Here is a 13,172-nt window from a genome sequence, read left to right as displayed (position 1 = left end):
CGCGTTTCAGAAACAGAAAAATATATTAAACTAGTGGTAATTATGATTATTGTTTTAAAATACAAAAAAAAATGTATATACAAGGTGATTTTCTTATAAGGTCAAAAAGGGGCAAAGTAATCTAAAATAATATAAATAATTGTTACATATGTAGAGAATCATCGGGGGGGGGGGTTAGTAACTTATACTTACATGGTCGGTAAACAATGCGACTGCGATCGCTCAGACCTGGCTTATGATGCTGCAATGGAAATCGAGAATATTTCTGCATCCGGTACGTCATGAAGTAGGGCGTGGCTAGGCTCCCGTGATGCGGAAGCAAATCTTGATGTTGCCCTGCGGCGAGCTGGCGGCGAGCAGTTTTCATAGGAATGAATGGATGCCATTTTGGTCCATGCATTTAGCAGACGCATTTATCTAAGGCGACTTACAAAAATAATATTTGAAGAAAGGTTGTTCATAGAAACAAAAGCCAACCACTAACATTTGCTAGTTTAACCCAGTCCCAAATATATATACGGTATACAATAAAGGAAGTAGGCATAAGAAGCTACACAATGCTAATTACTATTTTTAAGAGCCTGGACGTATTAACACACAATAAGTGCGTACATTGGGTCCCAGGACGTACACACATACAACATCAACGACAACAAAAAACAACGACGACAACAAGTGCGCAATAATCGCCATGTTGATGTAATTCTCACCGTCACCATGTCGCGATGCGGAACCACGTGATCCTTCTGGTGACGTAGTTAAACGAACAGCCAATGGGCGGCCGAGATACTCTGACGCGCTCTACACGGTCACAGGTGAAACCTGCTGCCCGTCCACGGCTGGGACAGGGTCTACGGTGGTCTTCCGGGGTTTACTCAGCGCACCGCGGGGGTCCTGCCTCGGGGTTGAGGTTCTGTCTCCTGTGAAAGACTAGAGTTATCATGAAATGGATATTAATACGCGTTCCAGACCCTCCTTGTTTGGAGACATAGGTAATCTTATTATGTTTCTATCTCCTAATATGAATTATAACCTGTGTCTCACCATGTTACAGCGGTTAACTAATAAAGTGTGCAGCGGGATGGTGGGGTAGCCTCGAACAGAAGGCGTTGCAGGAGAACCCGGCGGTATTTTAAGTGCATGTTGGATAAGCTCGTTAGTGTGGCTGACATATTAGGAGTTTAACCTGTTCTGTCAAGTGCGTCTCTTGACTCAGTTCTGTCCAGTGCCTTTAAAACCCGAGTTACCTGAATGGTTATAATATAACGTTCTGTATTTCTATGAGTTACCGTCTCTGGCGTTACCATCTCTTCCCTGCGTGATTGATACGGGTCTAGATGTGTGGGCCCTCATGCTGTCTTGAGGTCATTACTGGGTTAAGAGATGATGTTTGATGGGAGGGTCGGAGGACAGATTAATAGGCTACACACCTACTTTGTGTTAGATAAACACGTAATACATATTTATACTAAGTATTATATATATATAATACATTAAAATGTAAGCATAAGTGCCATCTTTCTTGAACACACCTACTTATGTTAGATAAACAGTAATAATACATATTTATACTAAGTATTAGATAAATATGTATCTAATACATTGAAATTAAAGCCCTATCTTTGTTGTACTTCAGCTTGTTACATCATGTTGATTGATTCAAATGATTCAAACCTGGCGGCCTTGTTGGTTGATCCCCCGTTCCTCAGCTCACGGTCTGGGATTCTGGACGGACCGCTCGGCCGTGCACGAGGCCGCAGCCCAGGGCAGGAGCCTCGACCTGCAGCGGCTCATCCAGGGAGGGGCGCCGGTCAACATCGTGGCTGTGGACTCCATAACGCCACTGCATGAGGCTTGTATCCAGGGACAGACGCAGTGTGTCAGGCTGCTTCTGATCGCCGGCGCACAGGTGAGACGTCCCACATCCATCCTTCATCACAGTGAAACGGTCAGAAGCTTCACAGCCCTACGTTGTTTACCTCCTCCCCTCGCTCTAAGCCTTCTCGAGGCTAAGGAGTGGACCCCGAATCCAAAGGGAAGACCCCTTGAGAAGGAGCACAGACGGGGGATCCGTCTGTGCTCCTAGGGATGGTTAGGAGGGAAATCCCTGAAGAAGACTCCTGACATGACTGTTGAGACAAACACACGATGCTGGGATGACTCCCAGAAGATAGGTACTGGCTACTGATCTCATCACTGTATGCGTCCTTTAGCAAGAGGCCTCATCCCACCTGCTCCTTCAAAAACATTAATCTGAATTGGATGTAGGTTGCTTTTATAAAAGCATTGGCTAAATAACAAAACAAAAAGTACATTGGCAATGGTAGACTGCATTCATGCAGCGCTTTTCTATCCAGTGGCCACCCAAAGCGCACACTCCGACGGCGTTGGCAGCCACGCAAGGCCACAGCCAGCTCATCAGGAGAAGCCAGGGTGAGGTGTCTTGCTCAGGGACACCTCGACAGTCTGCTAGGAGGAGCCGGGGATTGAACTTGCAACCTTCCGGTTACCAGCCAACCCGCTCTACCTCCTGAGCCACATGCCGCTCCTACATTAAGGCTCTGTGACGCCGGTGACGGGGAACCTGTTATCCCCTGTCTGCACTCCCAGGTGGACGCGAGGAACATCGACAGCAGCACCCCGCTGTGTGACGCGTGTGCTGCCGGGAGCCTGGAGTGTGTGAGGCTGCTGCTGCAGTACGGAGCCACGGTCAACCCGCCGCTGTTCAGCTTCTCCCCGCTCCACGAGGCCTGCATGGGAGGTGGGGTCACCTGACTGGGAGCCCACCTGATGGACATGACCTCGTTTTAAACACACACCAATGCATTAGTATGTGTTTGTAGCGCACTTATTGTATGTTGTAGATCCTGGCACTTAATGTACACACTTATTGTATGTTGTACATCCTGGCACTTAATGTACACACTTATTGTATGTTTTACGTCCTTGCACCTAACAATAGGACTTCTTTGTTGTGTACGGGGGAAGGGGTTAACCTTACAGCTGTTAGTGCTTGGCACAATTAAAATCCTTACTGTACCGACAGCGATATACAGCTTTTCTGCCTTCTGACGGATATACGTCGCTTTGGTTAAAAGCGTCTGCTAAATGCCTTAAATATAAATGTTGTGGCTGTCGAGTGTTTCAAGGATGCTGACAGGCAGACTGCTACCTGTAAGGCAGACATACTATCAGGTAGACTGCTACCTGTAAGGCAGACATACTATCCTGCCCCCATTGTGTCCAGAAATCCCAAGACAAACATTGCTGCTGGACATTTTTACCCAGGAGCTCATTGATGTCCTGTTTGACAGGGAACGCCGACTGCGTTCAGCTGATGATCGATGAAGGGGCCCTTATGGAGGCCCACGACTGCCACTTCGGGACTCCATTGCACGTTGCCTGCGCCAGGCAGCATTATGACTGCGCAGAGGTGCTCCTCAAAGCAGGTGAGTCCGTGCCATACAGAAAGAAACAATGGTTCAAAGACCGCATTCTAACCATTTTTGGTGAACGTCGGAAATCATGTTTCATTGTAATAAGTACTGATGCAATATTTCACATTCAGAAGCATTTGTTTTTGAATGACGCCACTTCCACCACAAAAACCTTTTATGTTACTTAAAAGGGGTTATATTATGCCACCAGTCGTCAGTGTGATCATCCATTACAAGCCGTTTGAAAATCTGCCGTTTCCTGTGTTTTAGTGGGAGAGTCCACCTCGATGTATGATGGATAGATATGCAACATTTGCTACAGTCCACTGGGTAGGCTGGTATGTAGGTGGACTACAGTGGTATACAGTCCACTGGGGAGGCACCCACAAGGGATGTCCCTAAGGCACATGGAAAGCCTGATTTCAATAGGCTTGTAATGGCTGATCACAATCACCCCTGGTGGCATGATATCAACCCTTTAAGAGTGCTCTGTTGTCATCCCTCCAGGGGCGAACGTGAACGCGGCCAAGCTGCACGAGACAGCGCTGCACCACGCAGCCAAGGTGAAGCACGTGGGCCTCATCGACCTCCTGGTGGAGTTCGGGGGCAACGTTTACGCCACGGACAACCTGGGCAAGAAGCCCATTCACTACGCCGGCACAGGCTCTCCTGCTTACCTCTGCCTCGAGTTCTTTGAAAGTGAGCTGAGTATACACTTAGATAGATATCACACACACAGATATAATTGACATTTACATTTAGAGCTTTTAGCAGATGCTTTTATCCAAAGCGACTTCCAACGGTTCATACACACATTCACACAGCGACAGCGGTGTCAGCCGTACAAGGTGATAGCTAGCTCGTAGGGAGCAGTGAGGGTGAGGTGGGACACCTCGACACTCCCGCTAACCCGCTCTACCTCCTGAGCTCCAAAACTGTGTCCCAATCTTAAAGCATACTTTATTTGAAATTTTTTCTCGTAATTTAGTTGAATTCCCTCCTTCCCCCCCCCCCCCCCTTCCAACTGCTCAGGTACGCCCCTCAGTCTCCAGCAGATAAGTAGGCTGGCGTTCAGGAGAAAGTACGGCTCCAACACTCTGAAGGTGGTCTCCCAGCTGAACCTTCCCGACCGCATCCGGGGGTTCCTCTGTTACGAAGCCCCGCCCGAGTCCCAGGTTCCTGCGCTCTAGATTAGGGGTCCCCTGCTTTCATACGGGGGCACAGGGGATTGTTGACTTGTAAGCTATATGAGCAGCTATTTGATGATCCGTTTTTTATAAAAATGTATTTTCGATAAAGGTCCCTTTTATATCAAGTGATTTACACCAACTCATGATTCAAAGCCATAAACAGACTGCTACTTACTGCACCACTGGGTATGGTCGTATGACGGGGAGATGTTGATAGAGTTAAGAGGCTGGTAGGGAAGCAGGTGCAAAACATGTGAGGAGCTTGGGTTGCAAGAATTTTCAGACTGCAATATGTGTCATGGGTGCAAAACGCCGTGAACCACTGATCTAGATACAGATTTTGCACAAAGTTTCTGCTTCTGCCAGAAATAATATTAGTGGATATATGGCTAATTTCAACAGACTTGAATCTTCTTTTGTTCCAGGTCAATCTGGAAATTGGCTTATTTTTATTAAGTTAAAGTGAATGATGTATATTTTAGGCATATCTTGGAAATGGTGTTTCATCAAACATGGAAGCTCAGAAATGATGGACAGTAATAACTTGTAATTTGTACATATTTAATACCACTTAATGTGAATGTGAATATGTAAATACAATCATCTAAGTTAATGTCATTTGGGTAAACAGACAAATACAGGATATTTTAAGCACTTTTTTTCTCCTGTTCTCATTCTCAGTATGTAACAAGATTCACATTACACAACACCAGATTCCCACAATGTTTTTCACAAAATACAACACGGCATCACTACACAAATTTCTATGAAATGTTTCGTTGACGTAAAAAATTCTCAAAAAGAACTCGAATCTCTTGGACCACAACATTCGTCTTTCCCGAAACACATCGATTTACAAATCAATATTTGAATAGTGGACGTCTATGTTCTTGCCTTCACAGAGACATTTTTTAAAAAAATAACAAAGAAATCAATTACAATTTAGAATAATTAAATTCTTAAGAGCTACAACAACAGTGGTATGAATGTCGAACGATGTGAAACAAATTCCACAACTATTTAACTGCTGCACGTAAACAAAAATCAGAAACATATTTTGTAAACTAAATACACACTTATTTTTTCCCCTCTCTAAATCGGAAAAAAGAAAAGTAAAACATAATTTTTGGACGGAAGTGATTGGAGGGGATTTCCCCCTCCCCGTTACGTATATAAGTAAGGCCGAGGTAAACAGCCACTGGACTCACACTTACAACACAGTGGTGTATCACCTGAAATCATCGTTACGTTCAAACCACACGGCCGCGTTCCAACAGCAACACACACACACACACACACACAGGAGCGTCTCCAACACTCCCCGGGCCCCCTACACCCCCGTCTCCTTCCTCCTCAGCGACCCGCGGAACCTCTTCTCCAGCCTCGTCTTGGACTGCGACGGGGCGACGGCGTCGGGGCAGTTGTTCTCGTCCGCCTCCTCGTTGTCCAGGGAGACGGTGGAGGAGCGGCGGCGGGAGGAGACCGGGCCGGCGGTGGTCTCCGTCCGGACCCTGGGGGGCCCGGCGGGCTGCAGGGCCATGGCCCCACGCAGGCAGTTGAGCCACTGCTGCTTGTGGTAGACGTCGTTGACCTGCAGCGTGTGGGACTGGCCGTGGGACGGGTCCAGGGAGCTGACGCGGAACACGTTCTTGGCTGGAGGGACGAGAGAGAGAGTGGCGACAAAGCGTGAACACGTTGTCATAGGAGGTGGACTACAGGCAACGCATTCTTTTCACTTAGTTTGATTTTTAAAAGCCCACACTAGTGGGTTTCATGGTGACATGGAAGACCGGCACAAGTATGATCATCTCCCCGGTACCCATTACGTTTTAACTGACTACCAGCTGCGACTAGTTACTGAGTATAAACTGAACCCCACACCAGTGAGTTAGATGATAGTGAAAGTCCGCTACTAGTGCGACCATCTGCCCCGGCATCCATTACGTTTTAACTGACTACCACCAACTGAGAGTAGTTACTATATTACCCAATATTAACTGAACCCCACACCAATGATAGTAAAAGACTGCTACCAGTGCGATCATCCGCATGCATTAGGTTGTGACAGACCGCTCACAAGCATCGTCCTATCACACCCAAATACACACCAAGACTCCGCCCACCTTTCTCCCCAGTGGTGAAGGCCCCCCTGAAGGACCCTCCCATGCGGGCATCGCCGTCCTGCAGGTCCTCCAGGGCCAGGTCCCGGACCGGGATGGGCTGCCGGTACACCTGGAAACAGCTCCTCTCGTTGCGGGTCACGGGCCGCGTCAGCACCAGCAGCTCGGAGAAAAGGAACACGTGCAGCTTCTGCAGGGAGACCGCGTCGCCATGGTTAATACCACTACCGGGGTCAAGGGTCGCATTGAACCTACATAATGGAGGATGAGGATGATGATGATGAGAGATGTTCCGATACCCTTTCCTCATCCTAATACCGATTCCTGAACTTGAATATCAGCCGATACCGATTATATACAGATAGAACATCTAGTAATGTAGTAATTGTTCTTATTAAAGGGTTCTCTTACGATGACAGCAATGTATAATCGGTTCATTTACTGTCTACTCATTAGTTTTTTCAGCGTAGTGTTTGTGATGTTCTCTGCCTGTATAATAAATGAGCTAGTCATGTGATGGCATAGACTTGTGCACTCGCCGATACCAGATACTGGACTTGAAGGCAGTAAAGGAGGAATTTCCGATACTGGTATCGGAACAACTCTAATTGAGACTACAGAATGGATGATGAAGATGATGCGTGACTGAGTGATGTCACGTTGAAATACAGCATCCCAGAGTTGGCCCTTCTGAACATCGGTCCGTCTGGATTCTCACCGAGCCGCTCTTGTTCCTCAGCTCGCCGTGGCACGATAAGCTCTTGCAGCTGTCAATCAGCGGGTCTCTCTGCCGGTCGTCCAGGTACTCCAGCTTGTTGATGTAGTATTGGCACTCCGACTCTCCTTTCTGAACGTTGATGTCGGACAGGATCCCCTGGATGATGGCGATCTGGGAAGGGACACTGTCGTTAGTCTCACTATCCTGGTTGGATCCCCAACGACCCGGGCCTACTCAGAGGCACTCCAGAGCAACATGCCGTACGTCTAGCTGCTCCTGAATGAGTTGTGTCTGCATTCACTGCCTGATGAATGGCTGACAGGTACGGTATCCCATAAGGACTCGATACAGCGTGACTAGCGGCCTCGGGGCATCGCTGGTCAGCAGCTACTAGAGTACAGATGGCAGGCCAGACGGGGGGGGCACAGACGGTGGGACAGAAGCAGCATAACGAGGTGGTCAACGTACGGCCTTTTCCAGACTTGCGATGTCCGGGTGCTCGGCGGGCGTGTGGCGGAGGATCTCCCGGAACAGGAGTGGGTACTTGACCAGGCGCGAGCGCGGGATGTCAAGGAAACTCCAGAGGTCCAGCTTCCTGCTGAAGGGCGACTCCAGGCAGCGCTGCAGGAAGTCCTGCACGCGCTTGTCCTGCTTCTTCTGGTCCAGCAGGGCCTTGGCGGCCAGCTGGTGGCTGCAGTACACCTTGTAGGAGTTGAGACCCGGGAGCTGGGGAGGGAGGGGACAGGGCAGCGGGTTGGTTACCTTCACAGTGTTTAATGGTAAACCGACGGCATTTATACCTCGCTTCTCTAACCGTTGGCCACTCAAAGCACTTTACAATATCGCCTCACATTCACACATTCACACACCGACGGCGGTGTCAACCATGCAAGGCAACAGCCAGCTCGCCAGGAGCAGTCAGAGTGAGGGGTCTCGCTCAGGGACACCTCGGCATTCTAGGAGGAGCTAGGGGATCGAACTAGCAACCTTCCGGCTACTAGCCAACCCGCTCTACCTCCTGAGCCACATGCCACCCTGCTGACTGGAAACTAGGTCCTGTGTCAATGTTGGCCCCTGACTGGTATGAAGGGTTGTGTGTGTGCTGTGTCAACAGTGTTTCCATCTGCTTCCATATCGCAAGCAAACAATGACCAGTAAAAAATGCAACGACCGTTTGAAAAGGAAGGGAAATTTGAATGTCAGGTCAGGTAAGGGACAGTAAGAGCAGCTGAAAGATATCATATACCATTTAAAAATATACATTATCCATACACAATATAGGCAACCGTAACAAAAGATGACAAAAATGACCAACTATAATATGTATAATATATTTATAATATGTATAATTGTTTAAGACTATCGTTACTTTAAAATAAACATGAATCACCTCAGTGATTCATGTGCAGAGGCAAACACGATGATATCCATGCCTTTGCATCAGTTTAAATACATACCCAATCTATAATGATCTGTCCAATCTGGCCGACTGTGCCGCTGGGACCGGCAGCACTCTCTGTGAGCTTTGCGTACAGATCTGCAGACACAGAAAAGGCACAGGCACGGTTTATACACCTGAAATGGGAGGGCGAGGGCCTGGGTTAGGAGACTTCACTGAGACACACCCTCGTGAAGGGGAATGTAGGTGTCCAGCTCCCCGAAGATGTGAGCCAGCTCCTCCTCGGTCATGATGGACAGCTTCAGCATTGGGTCGTGGTACGCCTGGAGGCATCGAGGAAGGAGAACCAGGGTGAACAGCCGCAGATGTCTTAGTACTCACAGTGTTTATTACAGAGTCTCTGAGCAGCTTTCTTTCAGAGCAGCCTACAATTTGTAAATACATTATAGATCATATTTATTGGTCATTATTGATCATATAAATACATTACTCCAGGATGAATACAGGTAGACTGCGGACATCGGGGTTCGAACCCAGAACCTCTGGGCCGGGACCTCCAAACTACTATGGACTCTGTGAGGTTCTGCTAGGACTAGGTCCTAGCAGAACCAGGTCCTAGGTCTTAGCTAGGTCCTAAGGTCGACTGACCTTTTGTGCCAGCTGGAGGTCTTCGATGAGATCCTGCTCCCCCCTGTAGAGCTCATGGATAGCCTGAGGAGAGAGAGAGGACGTGCAAAATAAAACCACAACAAACCGAGCAATATGAACGCATGGTCCAAGTGTAAAGTTGTACTTCTTGGTTCTGTCCCGAGCGTATTTCCAGCCCGCTGCTTTACCTCCTGTCTCTTGATCTCCTTGGTGGAGAAGGTGCTCTTCTGGTGGACGTCCAGGCTCTCGGACCACAGGGTGCTGTTCCTGCGCTTGGTGGGGGTGGGGCCGGCCCCCTTGCTGGTGGCTCTCAGGGACATCCCCGGAGACTTGCTGGACATGGACTGAAGAGGAAAACTTTTGAATTGAATACAGTTCTTTATTGAAACATACAAGTATACACATCTGGTAACGGTTAAAGGGTTAAATGATACCACCAAGGGCGATGTGATCAGCCATTACTTTTAACCTTTTAACTATCCACCTCTTTATTTTTGTTTCTTATGATTTCGCTTATGAAGCGATTGTGAAGCCTCTTTGAGCACTGGAAAAGCGCTACATAAATTTGATCTATTATTACAAGCCATTTTAAAATCAACCCTCTAGTGACATCACACGTGGGGGTGTCCACCCTGATGGAGTATAGATAAATCAAGCTACCGGAACTCCCAGTAGACTGTACCAAATGGAATGCTGATCCATCCAGCATTCACACATCTGGGTGGATATTATCACTATAGAGTAGATTATGCAATAACATCTAATGGTAATGGCCTGCATTTATCTAGCACTCTTCTAACAAGTGACCACTCAAAGCGCTTTACAATATCGCCTCACAGTGAACGAGCCAAAACGCTTTACCTCCTGAGCCGCATGCCACCCTTACTAATGGCTGATCAGACTTGTTTTTCTCGTTTACCTGGAGGGTTTGTCCAAATCGCCGGACGGCTCCGTTCTTGGACGGTGACATGAGGTTGGCCAAGGAGGTCACCTTGACCAGCGGCCTCACCCGCTTGTTGCTAGGCTCCTGGAGATCAAGGAACACAACGGGTGTGGTCAGAATAGAGGTGTAATGGATCCATTCAACTGTCAATAATTGATGAAACACCATTTAGAATTGTAAGAGTGCTTTCTCTCTCCTCTTTTTTTCTGGAATCATTAACGGATAACACTTGAACTCATGGTTACTAGGGGTTGGGTTCTATTCACTTCACTTCATGCAAGTTTATTAAACAGTGAAAATAATCAAAGAGCGAAATGGTCCAAAATCAAAGCTCTCACCTTGAGATCGAAGCTGGAGAGACTGACTGTGTCTTCGTCCTTTTCTTTGCGTTTTCTTTTCTGTGGACGTAAACGATGAACAGTGAGGGAAAAAAAATTATGCACTGGTTGGTCATATCAGTTTTCAATAAATCTAAATATGCCCCAACACGCTAAAATATAGAATGAATGAATTGTTGTCCAACACAGTGTCCTTTATGGTCAGGGGGGCTTACTAGACTGAAGTCCCATGGCGTCCCTGGAGTCAGGAAGGTGAAGGAGCTTCCTCTCTGCAGCGGGGGTCTGCGGACAAGCAGGGGAAAGTAGTTAGACAGCTTGACCTAGATCTGATGGCAGATGATTACAGCGACATACACAGTCCTATTCGACATTATGTGGTTCACACGTGGGTCGTATCCATAGACGCAATGTAAATCTAAAACAACTTCTGAAATCTGCCTTGATGTTTCGGGTAATAATCCACTATGTGGACACACTGAGTATCCATGTTGAATAGAAAGCAGTAGGAGCAGGGAATTGCCTTCTTAAAATCAGACCCTCAACCATGGTTACACGGTTATTACTCTTTGGTTATTACTTCAGTCAGGTCAAAGGTTAATGAGGGGCCAGGCTGGGCTGAAACCACCACACAACACATAGACATTCAAGACACACCATACAACACGAACCCAAAACACATGTCAACACGCACCGTACAACACATTCATATAACACGTTCACACACAACACAACCCAACACAACACACATCATAAACAAAGCAAAGTGTGTCATTTCTTTATCTGCCAGTCCTGTAACAATATCTGGAGAAATCTCCTTTCTATCAATACATATGACTGGGGAGCTACACTTTGTTATACCGTGGCCATGACTAGACCCCCCCATAAACATAATTTGTGCTTGCTGTAAAGATTCTAAATATTCTGATATTGACCCATTACAGGGTGGTCCTGACATATTTGTCTCGCTTACACACACACACACGCGCACACACACACGCGCACACACACACACACACACACACACACACACACACACACACACACACACACACACACACACACAACAACATCATGATAACAAAAGGAAAACGGGCCCAGGTTTCTAAATCCCGCGCAGCCCTCCGGTCCATGCAGGATGAATATAGGACCAATATATAGGAATATAGGACCATAGGTGGAGCGGCCTTACTTCTTCCTATTGTGGCCCCGGGCCTCGGGGGACGCCGATGGGTCCGCGGGTCCGATGCTGGACGTCCTGGAGGCCATCCTGCGGAGCTGCTTCTTACTCTTCATCCCGGTACACGTCGCGTCCTCGCTCTCCTCCATGTACGGAGAGGTTCGTTCTATTATAAAGGTATTTTTTATTGATTATCGAACATACAAATGTAAACAAACGAGGACGGAAAATGACACTGGGCTAAACGAGCCAACGGAGGTTTGAATATGGCGGATCCTCGGGGTCAGCCAATCACAGAGCGGATCCGTTGCATGGGCGGGATCAGCCAATCATAGAGCGGCTCGGCTGCGGAAGGGGCGGAGCGGTTTTACGACAATGGAGGTAGGATGACGTCGATATGGCTCTTACATTTATTTGAATGACCAAAAGGTTTTGTCGAATAGTTGTAATGTTGTGATATCATAACATTGTAACATTGTAATATCATATTCTGCAGAGGAGTCAACACGTTGGCCATTTCTCTGCTGAGATGAATAAAGTATATCTTATTTACTGCCTAACTGCGTGTGTTCACGCATGCGCACACCGTCTACTGCTGCTTGTTCTATGGTGTGATCCAGATGCCTCGGACACCAGTCTTCCGATTCGGAAGTCGGGATATCTCCCAGCTCTCTTTCGGCATTTCTCGGAGGCACGCCCCCTTTTTGTCGTCATCTCTCGGAATTCTGACAGTAGTGGTGAGTTCACATCGCTGGAAATTATGAGGAAAACATTTTCGCGACGTCGGAAAGTTCGCGTGAACGACATCTCATGACGCTCTTATGATTCTACTTCCGTTCGGCAACTCGGGCCAAATGTTGTGGTGCGTTCACATCGCTGAAAATTATGGGGAAAACATTAACATCGCGATGTATATTTGTGCTTATCATAAATAAAAGCCAAAGGATAGTAGGTGATAGGCATCAAGGAAATAAAGGCATGCAAACTTGAAACTGATCCTAAGTTCTCTTCAGTTCTGATAAAAAATCTCTGCTGTGAAGAACTTTTAGATTCCGAATTGGCTGTTTCCTAAGTGCACATGAGAGCCGTCGCTGTCGTGAACACGCGCAAGCGTGAGCGTCATCACTGGCGAGCCGTCTCGTTATAACCAGGAGAGTGAACGCCCCTTTAATCACACCATTATAACTTATATATTAAGCAAA

The 13,172-nt window shown here is 47.4% G+C and overlaps 2 protein-coding genes across 2 annotated transcripts; one reads left to right on the top strand and one right to left on the bottom strand.

The window, feature by feature from the left end:
* Positions 1–813: 813 nt before the first annotated feature.
* On the top strand, positions 814–4,642 carry asb13b (ankyrin repeat and SOCS box containing 13b). Its single transcript, XM_079743677.1, has 6 exons — positions 814–992; positions 1,710–1,909; positions 2,611–2,761; positions 3,315–3,449; positions 3,945–4,136; positions 4,470–4,642. Exons 1-6 carry the CDS (start codon positions 947–949, stop codon positions 4,625–4,627), a joined length of 882 nt encoding a protein of 293 aa, XP_079599803.1. The 5' UTR covers positions 814–946; the 3' UTR covers positions 4,628–4,642.
* Positions 4,643–5,948: 1,306 nt separating this feature from the next.
* LOC307080780 (neuroepithelial cell-transforming gene 1 protein-like) lies at positions 5,949–12,213 on the bottom strand. The gene is made up of 12 exons (XM_079743676.1): positions 11,983–12,213; positions 11,009–11,075; positions 10,794–10,853; positions 10,432–10,539; positions 9,701–9,856; positions 9,513–9,575; positions 9,091–9,187; positions 8,923–9,002; positions 7,934–8,191; positions 7,466–7,636; positions 6,751–6,937; positions 5,949–6,280 (listed from the first exon to the last, which is right to left on the bottom strand). Exons 1-12 carry the CDS (start codon positions 12,117–12,119, stop codon positions 5,958–5,960), a joined length of 1,707 nt encoding a protein of 568 aa, XP_079599802.1. The 5' UTR covers positions 12,120–12,213; the 3' UTR covers positions 5,949–5,957.
* Positions 12,214–13,172: the final 959 nt, after the last annotated feature.

The sequence above is a fragment of the Pollachius pollachius genome (assembly GCF_949987615.1).
Source record: "Pollachius pollachius genome assembly, chromosome: 9".
Lineage (NCBI taxonomy): Eukaryota > Metazoa > Chordata > Actinopteri > Gadiformes > Gadidae > Pollachius > Pollachius pollachius.
Note: the sequence above shows the minus strand (reverse complement) of the source record. Positions and strands in the feature narration are given on the sequence as shown.